The sequence below is a fragment of the Pseudorca crassidens genome, chromosome 5 (assembly GCF_039906515.1).
Source record: "Pseudorca crassidens isolate mPseCra1 chromosome 5, mPseCra1.hap1, whole genome shotgun sequence".
Lineage (NCBI taxonomy): Eukaryota > Metazoa > Chordata > Mammalia > Artiodactyla > Delphinidae > Pseudorca > Pseudorca crassidens.
In genome coordinates, this window is record NC_090300.1 from 134,619,369 (window position 1) to 134,634,416 (window position 15,048).

The 15,048-nt window shown below is 40.5% G+C and overlaps 1 protein-coding gene across 8 annotated transcripts in view; it reads right to left on the reverse strand.

Annotated features, from left to right (window-relative positions):
• GRIK1 (glutamate ionotropic receptor kainate type subunit 1) overlaps positions 1–7,094 on the reverse strand; it is a 418,460-nt gene extending 411,366 nt beyond the window's left edge. For all 8 annotated transcript variants that reach the window (XM_067739309.1, XM_067739308.1, XM_067739306.1 and 5 more), the window contains exon 1: positions 6,197–7,094. In XM_067739309.1, the coding sequence (XP_067595410.1) occupies positions 6,197–6,314 (118 nt within the window). In that variant the 5' untranslated portion in view covers positions 6,315–7,094. The remainder of the gene's footprint in view (positions 1–6,196) is intronic.
• Positions 7,095–15,048: the final 7,954 nt, after the last annotated feature.

Consider the following 15,048-nt stretch of genomic DNA (forward strand, 5'->3'; position numbering starts at 1 on the left):
GGAGTGGCAGGACATATTTAAAGTGATGAGAGGGAAAAACCTACAGTCAAGATTACTCTACCCAGCAAGAATCTCATTCAGATTTAACAGAGAAATTAAAACCTTTACAGACAAGCAAAAGGTAAGAGAATTTAGCACCACAAAACCAGCTTTACAACAAATGCTGAAGGGACTTCTCTAGGCAGGAAACACAAGAGATGGAAAAGACTTACAATAACAAACCCAAATCAAAGAAGAAAATGGTAATAGGAACCTACATATTGATAAGTACCTTAAATATAAATGTATTAAATTCTCTAACCAAAAGACATAGACTGGTTAAATGGATACAAAAACAGACCCATATATATGCTGTCTACAAGAGACCCACTTCCTAGGGACACATACAGACTGAAAGTGAGGGGATGGAAAAAGATATTCATTACAAATGGAAATCAGAAGAAAGCTGGAGTAGCAATTCTCATATCAGACAAAATAGACTTTAAAATGAAGACTATTACAAGACAAGAAGAAGGACACTACATAATGATCAAGGGATCAATCCGGGAAGAAAATATAACAACTGTAAATATTTATGTACCCAACATAGGAGCACCTTAATACTTAAGGCAAATGCTAACAGCCATAAAAGGGCAAATCAACATTAACATAATCATAGTACGGGACTTTAACACCCCACTTTCACCAATGGACAGATCATCCAAAATGAAAATAAATAAGGAAACACAAGCTTTAAATGATACGTTAAACAAGATGGATTTAATTGATTTTTATAAGACATTCCATCTGAAAACAACAGAATACACATTCTTTTCAAGTGCTCATGAAATATTCCCCAGGATAGGTCATATCTTGGGTCACAAATCAAGCCTTGGTACATGTAAGAAAATTGAAATTGTATCAAGTATCTTTTCCAACCACATGCTATGAGACTAGATAGCAATTACAGAAAAAAATCTGTAAAAAATAAAAACACATGGAGGCTAAACAATACACTACTTAATAACAAAGAGATCACTGAAGAAATCAAAGAGGAAATCAAAAATACCTAGAAACAAAGGACAATGAAAACACGATGACCCAAAACTTATGGGATGCAGCACAAACAGTTCAATGAAGGAAGTTTATAGCAATACAGTCGTACCTTAAGAAACAAGAAACATCTGAAATAAATAACCTAACCTTACACCTAAAGCAATTAGAGAAAGAAGAACAAAAAACCCCAAAGTTAGCAGAAGGAAAGTAATCATAAATATCAGATCAGAAATAGATAAAAAAGAAATGAAGGAAAATGAGCAAAGATCAATTAAACTAAAAGCTGGTTCTTTGAGAAGAAAAACAAAATTGATAAACCACTAGACAGACACATCAAGAAAAAAAGTAGGAAGATTCAAATCAACAGAATTAGAAATGAAAAAGGAGAGGTAACAACTGACACTGCAGAAATACAAAGGATCATGAGAGATTACTACAGGCAACTATATGCCAAAAAATTGACAACCTGGACGGAATGGACAAATTCTTAGAAAAGCACAAACTTCTGAGACTGAACCAGGAAGAAATAGAAAATATAAATACACCAATCACAAGCAATGGAATTGAGACTGTGATTAAAAACCTTCCAACAGACAAAAGCCCGGGACCAGATGGCTTCACAGGCGAATTCCTTCGAAAATTTAGAGAAGAGGTAACACCTATCCTTCTCAAACTCTTCCAAAATATAGCAGAGGTAGAAACACTCCCAAACTCATTCTATGAGGCCACCATCACTCTGATATCAAAACCAGACAAAGATGTCACAAAGAAAGAAAATTACAGGTCAATATCACTGATGAATATAGATGCAAAAATCCTCAACAAAATACTAGCAAAGAAAATCCAACAGCACATTAAAAGGATCATACACCATGATCAAATATCATTTTTCCCAGGAATGCAAGGAATCTTGAATATACCCAAATCAATGTGATAAACCATATTAACAAACTGAAGGAGAAAAAACATATGATCATCTCAAGAGATGCAGAAAAAGCTTTAGACAAAATTCAACACCGATTTAGGATAAAAGCCCTCCAGAAAGTAGGCATAGAGGGAACTTACCTCAACATGATAAAGGCCATATATGGTAAACCCACAGCAAACATCATTCTCAATGGTGAAAAACTGAAACCATTTCCTCTAAGATCAGGAAAAAGACAAGGTTGTCCACTCTCACCACTATTATTCAACCTAGTATTGGAAGTTTTAGCTACAGCAGTCAGAGAAGAGAAAGAGGTAAAAGGAATCCAAATAGGAAAGGAAGAAGTAAAGCTGTCACTCTTTGCAGCTGACATGATACTATACTTAGAGAATCCTAAAGATGCTACTAGAAAACTACTAGAGCTAATCAAGAATTTGGTAAAGTAGCAGGATACAAAATTAATGCACAGAAATCTCTTGCATTCCTATACACTAATGATGAAAAATCTGAAAGAGAAATTAAGGAAACACTCCCATTTGCCATTGTAACAAAAATAATAAAATACCTAGGAATAACCCTACCTAAGGAGACAAAAAACCTGTATGCAGAAAACTATAAGACATTGATGAAAGAAATTAAAGAGGATACAAACAGATGGAGAGATGTACCATGTTCTTGGATTTGAAGACTCAACATTGTGAAAATGACTCTACTACCCAAGGCAATCTACAGATTCATTGCAATCGATAACAAACCACCAATGGCATTTTTCACAAAACTAGAACCAAAAATTTTACAATTTGTATGGAAATGGAAAATACCCCAAATAACCAAAGGAATCTTGAGAAAGAAATACAGAGCTGGAGGAATAAGTCTCCTGGACTTCAGACTATATTACAAAGCTACAGTAATCAAGACAGTATGGTACTGGCACAAAAACAGAAATATAGATCAATGAAACAGGATAGAAAGCCCAGAGATAAACCCATGCATATATGGTCAACTTATTTTGATAAAGGAGGCAAGAATATACAATGGAGAAAAGACAGCTTCTTCAATAAGTTGTGCTGGGAAAACTGGATAGCTACATGTAAAAGAATGAAATTAGGACACTCCCTAACACCATACACAAAAATAAACTCAAAATGGATTAAAGACGTAAATGTAAGGCCAGACACTAGAAATCTCTTAGAGGAAAACATAGACAGAGCACTCTATGACATGAATCACAGCAAGATCCTTTTTGACCCACCTCTTAGAGAAATGGAAATAAAAACAAAAATAAACAAATGGGACCTAATGAAAATTAAAAGCTTTTACACCGCAAAGGAAATCATAAAAAAGACGAAAAGGTATGCATCAGAATGGGAGAAAATTTTGTAAATGAAGCAACAGACAAATGATTAATCTCCAAAATTTACAAGCAGCTCATGCAGCTCAATATCAAAAAACAAACAATGCAATCCAAAAATGGGCAGAAGACCTAAATAGATATTTCTCCAAAGAAGATATACAGATGGCAAAGAAGCACATGAAAGGATGCTCAACATCACTAATCATTAGAGAAATGCAAATCAAAACTACAGTGAGGTATCCCTCCACACCAGTCAAAATGGCCGTCATCAAAAAATCTACACACAATAAATGCTGGAAAGTGTGTGGAGAAAAGGGAACCCTCTTGCCCTGTTGGTGGGAATTTAAATTGGTACAGCCACTATGGAGAACAGTATGGAGGTTCCTTAAAAATCTAAACAATAGAACTACCATATGACCCAGAAATCCCACTACTGGGCATATACCCTGAGAAAACCATAATTCAAAAATTTCACCACAATGTTCATTGCAGCTCTATTTATAATAGCCAGGACATGGAAGCAACCTAAGTGTCCATCAACAGATGCATGGATAAAGATGATGTGGCACATATATACTATGGAATATTACTCAGCCATAAAAAGGAACAAAACTGGGTCATTTGTAGTGAGTTGGATCGACCTAGAGTCTGTCATACAGAGTGAAGTAAGTCAGAAAGAGAAAAACAAATACTGTAAGCTAACACATATATATGGTATCTAAAAAAAAAAAAAAAAGGAAAGAAAGAAAAATGGTTCTGAAAAACCTAGGAGAAGGACAGGAATAAAGAGTCAGACCTAGAGAATGAACTTGAGGACACAGGGAGAGGGAAGGGTAAGCTGGGACGAAGTGAGAGAGTAGGATGGACATATATACACTACCAAATGTATGATAGATAGCTAGTGGGAAGCAGCCACATAGCACAGTTCTTTGTGACCACCTAGAGGGGTGGGATAGGGAGGGTGGGAGGGAGATGTAAGAGGGAGGGGATATGGGGATAAATGTATACACATAGCTGATTCACTTTGTTATAAAGCAGAAAGTAACACACCATTGTAAAGCAGTTATACTCCTATAAAGAGGTTAAAATAATAAATAAAATATATGCAAAGCACCAATTAAGTTAATGAACATTGTAAACTGTAACACACTGATTGTTTACTTCATATTGTCCACAGGAATTTTGTTACCAGAGTGTGTAGGGTTGATCGCATCCAAAAAAAAAAAAGAGAGAGAAAAAAGAAAAAAAAGAAAGAAAAAAGGATTTTAAGGTTAGAACATATCTAAGGTGAAGGATATTTTAATTATGAGTGGTATTTTTTTTGTAAAAGGAATACTTTGGGACCTTTTAAATGAACAGTCTAAATTAACCACCAAAATGTACATTATCATTAGTCTAGAAAAAGATGTCTGCAGTAAAAGTATTTGAGAACCTTTCTTTCCTTGAAAATCAGATCCCACGTGCCTAGAGAAAATGCACTTCAGCGTAGTAAACTTCTATGTTTTTTCTTTCTTTTTTTTTAAATCGGCATATTCAGTGACAGAAACTATGTTCTGAATCTTTGGAAAGAGGTTCTTCAATCGCAGGTCGGAACTAACAAAGTTACTGAGAAATTTCAGCCACTTAGAGGAGTCAGTAAAGAGTGCACTTTCTGTCAGTTCCTGGAAATGTTATGAGTTAGAAGCCCTCAGACGTGAGGACTTCACTCTTGGTGCCTAACGTGAGAAACTGGCGAAGCTGGGAGCCCCGTGTGGTGTGGTGTCAAGACTTCACCTGTGGCTCTCCTCGCTCACTGGGTCTTTAAGAAGCACAGTGGGTTGGGGGAAAAGGACAAACTGAGCCTAAAGGAATAGAAATTGGGTTTAGTTTGCAAGGGAGAACACTAAAGTAGTCAAAGAGTTTTTCAACCCAAAATGCTGCTCAGAAATCGCTCGGTGCCTCCAGAGACCAAACCCTGGTGGTGGGTGCATTTAGGTATCTGAATCCACAGACTAGCAAAATTCCCACCCTCTCCCTTGTTACTGAGCTTGCCTTTCACCCGCTTTAGGCTGCCCCGGGATTCCTACATTTAGTTTTCCAGTCTCTTTTTATTCCCACCACCGCCCCCCTCGAGACGGAAGTCCAGAGTCTTCCAGGGAGTTACCTTGACGGGTCTGGATCATGCTCAGAGGCAGGCTGGCGGGACAGATTGGGGAGCAAGTGGAAAACTTAGGTGCCGGCTTACGGCACTGACTTGACGGTCCTCCCTACTCCTGGAACCCTCAGTCAGAAGTAAGATCTCGACTCTGCCCAACTCTAATGGAATCCTCCAGACTTTGGAGACTCCTTGTGGAAGAACCCAACTTAAGGATAAAAACTTGGAGGATCGGGGCTAGCAGGCTCAGGGAAGTCCTCGCATCCCTCGTGGTCCCCAAATTCTACTCCTGAGATCTGGGCATGCCCGCGAGTACCCAGAGACCCGGTTGCCGGGGACCCGGGCGGCGGATCTGGACAGCGCGACGCCCACCGAGGTGAAGGGGAGAGCGCATCTCCGCTCCCAAACCGACTGGCTGTAGCCACGCGCGACCCCACACCCAGAGTAGGATACCTGTGCAGGAGAGTCTCGAACCCTTGTTCTCTTGCCCGCGCGTCTGGAGCCCAGATTAAAAAAACCCGCCAACCGTACCTCGCGGGGAAGCCCGGCACTCGCCAGGAGAGAAGCTGTGACGAGACTTCTCTCCTGGAGCCTCCCGGGTGAGCTGACTTCTACTCCCCCCAGCTCCTGCCCCCGCGCCTACGCGCACTGCCTCGCCCGGGATCCGCGGAGCCCGCGCTGGCCGCGGTGAGAAAGCACATCCCCCGAGCCTTTCGGCAGCCTGGAGCGTTCCCCGGGTTTCACTCACCGATCCTGAGTACTTGAGGAGCCGTCTGGGGGAGGACGTAGCAGAGGAAATAGAGAAGCGCCCAGCTGGTGTCCCTGGTCCAGAGCCCGGGCTGCGCGAGGAGTGTGCGGCGCTCCATCTTCCCAGCTTCTTAATTCCTGCCCAGACCCAGCCGCTGTCGCACGCCCTCGAGAGGCAGCCCGCTCAGGTCGGGTCCCCGCCTCATCCTCCCTGGGATGCTCCCCGTTTGCACCCTGCGCGCCTCACCCTACCCCCCCTCCGCCCGCGCCAGCCCCCCGGAAAGAGATTGAGGGAACCGGCGTGGGAACGCGGAGCTGGCTGGCGACGTTGGGCTCGCTCGGGGCTGGCTTCTCGTTTCTGCCGCTAGCCCATCACTGCTGCGGCTCCCCCTCCTCCTCCATGGGCCGCAGACAGCGGGGAAGCAGGGCGCAACTGCTCCCGGAGCCGGGAGACCAGCTGAGGAAAGTTGCTGCCCCAATTTGCTGGAACGCCTCACTCATTCGTCCTCTGGTCAGATGAGAAAGTGGAGGGGGCGGGGGAGGGTAGGTGGAGAGTGCAACGAGACAAGGAGGGGAAAGGGGGAGAGAAGGCGAAGGAGAAAGGAGAGGGGTACTGGGTGAGTTGGTGCAGGGGCTCTGAGCAAAAGCCGGAGGAGCTCCAGCAGGTTCACTAGGATCCGAGCCACGCTTTTGCTTCTCAATTCTTGCTTTCCTCTTCCCCTCGCTGGCCCCAGCCTTTATTTACTGCCCGCTCCAATACACTGATCCAGACACTCATATACGCACACACGCACGCACATTCTCCGTCTCCCTCAACTTTGCGCTGTGATGCTGGAAAGTCTATTGAGTATTGCATCCTGAAGACAGAAAATTTAACCTGCTGGTCAGAGCAAAGGCAGCCTCTGTTGTGGGCTGTGAGTGGCAGAGGAGCTTCCTTGGTAATGTCCCCGTGCGCCTGTTAGGGGGGGTCGTAGAGATGGCCAACTACGACTCTTCCCATCACTTGATGGAAAATCGCCATCTCGGACGCCAGTATTCAGAGAATAGAGGAGCTCTTATTACAACTCTGGCAAAGATGAAGAAAAGGAGGAGGAAGAGGAGAAAAATGAGATACTTTCAGCCCTCTAAGATTAAAGTGCCTTCTTTCCTATTCAGACCCAAGATAATCTCTTGTAAATTGCTTCCATTTACACGTGCAGAACTGGGAAAGAGGCAGCTTCCAGCACCGCTCCTTTTCTTGATTTCTTTTGACTGTCACGTTTGAACGCTGGAAGAGAGGCTATTTTAGCACTGTAGGTTTGGAGACTATTTCTCCGTAGAAGGACAAGGACACTTCCCTGGGGAAATCATCATCATTTGATCATTTTGGCTTAATTTCCTCTGAGCCTTGTGGAGGAATGTTCTGTATAAATGTTTGCTAGGTCTGCGTTAACACTCATAGAGTTTTTGTTTTTGTTTTGTTTTGTTTTGTTTTGTTTTTTCCCCTCTGAGTATGGATTTTGGAGAACTGACCTAAACTGAGTTAATTCATCTGAAAAACATGTCCACAGGTATATAGACCTATAATAGGAAAGAATTACAAAAAGAAATGTAATATAACTTCAGATGCATTCATTCATTCACCCTTATATGTGGTGCCAGACGCTATATATACATATATATATATATATATATATATATATATATATATATATATATATATATATTTTACCGAAGACCCTATAGTGGGAAACATGCACCATCCATCCTCCAAGAGAGCTTATAGCCTCACTGTTGGCAGCTAGTCAGTTCATACTTCAAATACTGTGCCTGGTTCTGGATACTTATGTATGATAGTTGATAAAACAGAACATATCCACAGATAAGAAGAAGGGTTGATTTGGATTTAAGAATGCATCTCATGCATAGATTGATGAAACCAAGAAAAATTAGGAGCATATGCAGGTTATCTTCAGAAATTTGAAGAGCTCTGTGTTAAAAGAATGTAGTCAGAGTATTAGGCAAGTGAGAAGAAATAAGACAAATAAGAATGTTGACTGGAAGTTGTAAATGAGTAAATTTCATTTATTTGGCCGAGGAACATTTCTAAGTCCGGAAAGTGTCTGATGATATGATATGATATGATATGATATGACTTGCTTCAGAAAAGAGACAAACTTTCCTGTCATTCATTCATTCATTCATTCATTGGCTCATTCAATGCATATTTGAGTGCCTACTTTGTGGGAGGCATTGGGCCAAACCCTGGATACACAGTGGGAATATGGTTGCTGCCATAATGAAACTCATAGGTAGTAAAGAAATGTGATGAGTTTTACAAAATGGTACTTAGGGCATGATGAAAAGGAGAAATTTAACCTCTTTAGGAATTTGGGAAGAACTTGATGAGGAAGTGATGCTTCAAAATTCAAATAATGGGTACTTTATAAATCCTTAGTAAGTATTATTTAAAGTAAGAATAAATATAAAGCTTGTTAGAGGATTTTTTTTAAAACCTAAAGATTTGTGTAAAGCATAATCAGTGGCCTATTTTTCTTGATACATATGGGGTTAATAGATAATAGATATTGCATGTCTAGATCTTGAGATCCCAAACTCCAGAATTAGGTCAGCTTTTGAACAAACTGTTTGAATCCTGGTTTTACCCAATTCTAGATTTGTAACCTTGGTTAAATTACTTTATCTCCCTATAGGAGAGATTGCTGATACTTACCTATAGACATTTCTCTTCTTCCAGGCATATTAAAACCTGTATCTTTTCAGTTAGGCGTAAAAAAATATATTTAACCAATGAAATGTGAGTAGAAGTAGTATGTGCCATTTCTGGGTGAGAAGGAAAGAAGTGAAAGGATCTCCCATTTCCCTCCAGCACTATCTTCTCCTGCCAGAGTAATTCTGAAAGCTGCAAGTTCTAGCGGTCAAGATGGAAGCAGCCTGGACCCCTGAGTCACCTTTTGGGAAGGAGTTGCTTCAATAGTTGTCAGATCAGCAGCAAACTGTTGACAAATCAGTGAAAACAGATTTTGTGTTGTAATCCATTAAGATTTTGAGATCTGTTTGTTATTACAGTGAAACCTACTCTATACTGACTGTCACACTCTCTCTAGGATTTGATATCTTCATCTGTAAAATGAGAATGATAATAACGCAGTAGCACCATTGGAGGATTATATGAGCTACTGCATACAAAGTATTTTCCAAGGTTTTCATTACTCAGTATATATTAGTTCATTTGTGATAATTTACTTTTTTGGTTAAATTAATCTACACATACATTTCTAGTTTAAATATGCCTCAGATGGCAAAGCCTAAAATATTTTGTCTGTTAGAAAATGACTCAGTTAATAGTGTAGTAATAGTAATTTGGTCCAATACTATTGAAGGAAATTTTATTACTTTTACCTGCATGACCCTTGGTCTTAAGTTCTTTTTGGTTGGTAGAAATATGAGAAAGATTGCATTTCCTAAAGTAGGCTTCTTAAAGAACACATGCACACTTAAGTTACTTTTCTGTATCATCTGTAAAATCTGTAAAGCTTAAAACTGAAATTTATTTCCCTGTTAAAATGCTTTCCTCCACTGCTCATGTACACAGGCTCATGGTGTAAGTTACTCATGAGAGATCAGCAGCTGCTGTTAATTTGTTTTGTGCTTTTTAGAAGCACTGTATCTTGTGTATATATGCATCTAGTTATATTTTTGCCCCAAATGACTGTTCGTCACTCTTGATTCACATTTTCATAGTGCCCTCTTAAGAATAAAAGTTTCCAATTGAATGCATTCGGTCTTTTCCCCATTTCCCAAATCTTAAGCTTAAATTGATACACTGTGGTTAATAATGAAGCAGTACGGTAGCGTGCAGCATTGTGCATCTTGTGAGAGCTGGTGACATTACTTAGATAGCAATCCATTTAAAATTACTTAATTTTAATAATATATCTAGACATAAAGAAAAATGGCTTAGAATAGACTAAGGAACCCAAATGTTATAAACGTGTTTTCCAAGTGGTGAGTATACTAGAGTTTACTTATGATGTTACCCAGGGTACTGAAAACAAAAGATCAAGTGGCTTTTAGAGCTTCCTAAGAATGTGCAGCTGATTTGGGATCAAAATCCTCACTTCTTGACAACTTCTTTATCTATACTTTTTTCCTTAGGTGATGTCACGTGTTTCTTCTAAGACACTGAATATCTTTAAGCAAGGATCCCAAATTTTCTCTTTTATTCAGACTTGCCTCTGAACTCCAGATTCACATAACCAATTGTAGTTACTGTTTCCTACTGACTAAGCATGTCAATCACTTAATTCTGTGCCATATTATTGCTCCCTCCCCAGTCCTCTTGCAAAGTTCCTCATTTCAGTACATGTACCACCTTCCATCCAGTTATTAAAATGAATAACTCAGGACGTCATCCTTACTTTTCCTACTACATCCAGTCTGTTTTCATACACTATTGGTTTTATGCCCCAGACATTTCTTTAATTTGTTTCTCTGCAGCTCCGCTGCTGTCATACTAGCCTGGGGTTTCTCAGCCTCAAAACTTTTGACATTTGGGGCCAGAAAATTATTTGTTGCGGAGGCTGTCGTGTGCCTTATAGGATGTTCAGCAACTTCCCTGGACTCTATCCACTAGATGTCAGTGGTACCCTCCTCCCAAGCTGTAACAACCAAAAAATGTCTGCAGACATTGCCATATGTCCTCTGAAGTAGAAATCACCCCTAGATGAGAACCACTACACTTGCCCAAATCACCGTGATCTTCCATCTAGTCTATTACAATAGATTCTTAATTGTTCCTCTCTCCCATTGCCTCTTTCAATCCATTCTGTCTGTCTGATCTAAATTTGTTACATTAATTTCCCTCATAGTGCCCTGCTCAGTTCCCTCATGGTCATTATCAACTCTCTAAATGTCTGTTCACTTTATTAGAAACTCAATGATAGCAGACTGCTCTGTTTACAGGAAACCTCAGCATTTAGCAGTATGCCTGGCAATTAGGGGAAACTACATAAATGCTCATCGAATGAATGACTGTATGAATGAAGTCATAATCTATACAACCTACAATTCATAAGTGCACATTTGTAGGACGGAACTGAATAATGAACCGGATTTCTTTCAGAGCTCCTACATAGATCAGTTTATATTTAGTGTCATACTCAGGACATTAATATAGTGCCCTGTATCTAGAAAATCTCGAGTATAATCTTACATGTCAAATGTGAGCAAAATGCTATATGCAGTAGGGGTTTCTCCTAACATTTGAATTTTCAGCACCATGGCTACCATCACACACACCTTAACAATTTTACTGTAATTTTCATACTAACACTGGTCCATTTGTGAAAGCACTATGGAAAACAACTGTAGTAAAATCTTTGAAAGAAAAAATGTCTTATTTATTCAACTCTTTATATCCTATTATTATAACCTGGGAGTGTAAAAAATAATCCATCATGTGGAAGGTCTGAACCAAGTTGGTATTTAGCTACCTCCATATACATTAAGTCCCCCACATATGAATGAGTTCCATTCTGAGAGCACGTTCATAAGTCCAACAAAGTTAGCCTAAGTACCCAACTGACACAATCGGCTATATAGTACTGTACTGTAATAGGTTTATAATACTTTTCACACGAATAATACATAAAAAGCAAACAAAAAATAAAGAAAACATTTTTAATCTTACAGTACAGTACCTTGAAAAGTACAGCAGTACAGCACAACAACTGGCATACAGGGGCTGGCATCAAGTGCACAGGCAAGAAGAGTTACTGACTGGAGGAGGGAGAGGCGGTGGGAGATGGTAGAGCTGAAGGATCGTCAGCAATAGCAGACGGAGGGCAAGCTGCAGTTTCACTCACACCTGACGTTGATGGCACAGGTTCTGGTTCCTTGCTGTTACCAGATGCACGTTCACATCTTTGAAAGTTCGCAATGTGAAGGTTTTATATGTAGGGGACTTACTGTATAAGTAAGGAGAGTAAAGAAGAAAAGATCCAGGCTGGGCAGTCAGGATGTCAGGAGACCTGGGTCCCAACCCTGGTCTGATCACTAACCGTGGCTCACTGCTCATAGCCAAGTCCCATCACCTCCTGAGGCCCAACCATAACATGAATGGTTGGACTGCTGTCTAAAAGCCAATGGGGACTGATGTTCTCCATTTCTCCTTCCAGCTCCAAAAGTCATTTTTATAAAGGAAGGGCTCACAACTCATCTCTGTTCTCTTTTGGTTATAAATAAGCTTTTCCTTAAAATAATGAGTACTTGTTTTGTGCTTTATTATATATTCCTTCTAAGACACTCTTCTTAGTGCTGTTACATGTATTAATGGAGTCAATACTGATAGCCACCTTGGGAGGTAAGTACTACTCTTTTTTAAATTAATTAATTAATTAATTAATTTATTAATTGATTTATTTTTTGCGGTACACGGGCCTCTCACTGCTGTGGCTTCTCCTGTTACGGAGCACAGGCTCCGGACGTGCAGGCTCAGCGGCCATGGCTCACGGGCCCAGCCGCTCTGCGGGCATGTGGGATCTTCCTGTACCGGGGCAAGAACCCATGTCCCCTGCATCAGCAGGCGGACTCTCAACCACTGTGCCACCAGGGCAGCCCTAATTTATTTATTTTTATATTTGGCTGTGTTGGGTCTTCGTTTCTGTGCGAGGTCTTTCTCTAGTTGCGGCAAGCGGGAGCCACTCTTCATCGCGGTGAGCGGGCCTCTCACTGTCGCGGCCTCTCTTGTTGCGGAGCACAGGCTCCAGACGCGCAGGCTCAGTAGTTGTGGCTCACGGGCCCAGTTGCTCCGTGGCATGTGGGATCTTCCCAGATCAGGGCTCGAACCCGTGTCCCCTGAATTGGCAGGCAGACTCTCAACCACTGCGCCACCAGGGAAGCCCAGTACTACTCTTATTAAAGTGCAAAAGTACAAATCCTAAGTTTTGAGCTCAAAGATGAATTATCACAAAATGAACACTGTCATGTAATCAACTACCCAGATAAGAAACAGAACTCCATCAGAACCTCTGTGGTCCCTCTCGGCTACACCCCCTGCCCCAATGTCACAATTATCTTGACTTTCAACAGCAAGGATTAGTTTTGCATGCTTTGAGACAATATAAATACAATATATACTCTTTTGTGCCTTCCTTCTATCAAATGATAGCTAACATTACTGAGCCTTTACCATAGGCCCGGCACTATATTTTGTGGTTTATATTTGAGTCACCATGACCCCCTGAGGTGGTCACTAATATTACTCCACTCATTTTTCAGAAGAGCACATTGAGGCACAGAGACAGAATGCAGGTTCCATGAAAGGAAGCAGAAGGATGTGATAGATTTGAAAAGTGGAACTTGCTTTGGGGTAGGAGCTTAGGAAAGAGTGCTCTGAGGAAGAAGCCTTTAAACCTTGCCTTAAGAGTTAGCTGGGAGTTACTGAAGGGGGAAGAAGAAGAACATTCCAGGCAAGGGAGGGCTCCAACTATGTAAATATTTGCAGTAACCCCTGAGTGGTTGATGTGAGCTGGAGAGAGAGTAGCACCAGAGGAGTCTCATCTGCATCTCAGAAGACCAGATCCTCCAATGAATGTCCTTACCAGCCTTCCTGAAGGTCTGAGAATTGATTCTAAAGCTGATGTGAAACCTTTGAGCCTGGCTCTATCTTTCCAACTCATAGTCATTCACCCACTCAGCTATGTGCTTCATAAGGCAGAGTCCTCACCACCAAGACCACAAGAATATCAGCATCTTCACCTCATGTTTGCTTCTCTTGTTCCTCCACGTTTCAGCCACATGGCGGGGAACTCTCCTTCTCACTTGGATCTTGTCGAACTAGTTCTCTTCCGGTCCTCAATCATGTCCAACTCTGTGTGTCAGGACATTTCCCCAAGCTGCTCTCAGCATCTTGAATATTCCTTTCCTCACACTTTTCCTAATGAAGCATTATTTGTGCCTCATACCTCATTACTCAGAGAGGCTTTCTTTGAATCCACAATGAAAAATATGTCCACCCAATTTTACCCTTCCATAGCACCCTGCACTTTTCTTTCTTGGCATTTATTACCAATTTTAACTATTTGTTCACTAGTTTAGTGTTTCTCTCTCCTTCTAGATTGCAAGAACCGGGAAGACAGGGTCTTTTCATATGGGGTCGAGGCTGTGGATATATTCAGAGCCTTTCCCAACTCCTGACACATGGTCGGAACTCAATGTATCTTTGTAGACTGATCGGATTTGAATGCTTGGAATGCCAAGATATCTGTAAGACATAACCAAGAAATCTCAGTTCAGAAAGGGAGGTGTAAAATGGCATATCTTGTACACATACGTAATGTAGTCAAAGTTTGCTTTTACACATATTTTAATAATCATTATTTTCAGCAATCTTATAATCTCCAATTAATTCAGTTTTGGAATGATTAAATAAGTGAGCAGAAACCTTAAAGAACCTGTGTTAGAGAGCTGGTAATTGCCTTTAAAAATCCAAAACTGAAGCTCACAACCATTACAACATCCTAATTTTTATTCATCCCAGCCTTCCTTATGGATTTTCAATTTAAGTTTCTTGACAACAAAACACACTATGCTTCTTCATATTTAAATCATATAAATTAATCCAAGTTTCTAATCATTACATCTTGGTTTAATTTCTTTCTTCATAATCTCTTCCTGGAAGTATCCTGTATTTTTTAAACTATTGCTTTTATTTATCAAAGAAATACACACATATAGTTTTAGAAGTTAGCACTAAATAAAAACGTAACATAACAATACCACTTCTCTCTGCTGCCCAGTGTTTCTTCAACTATTACAGCTATTTTGTCTAGCATTTACACATCCCATGTT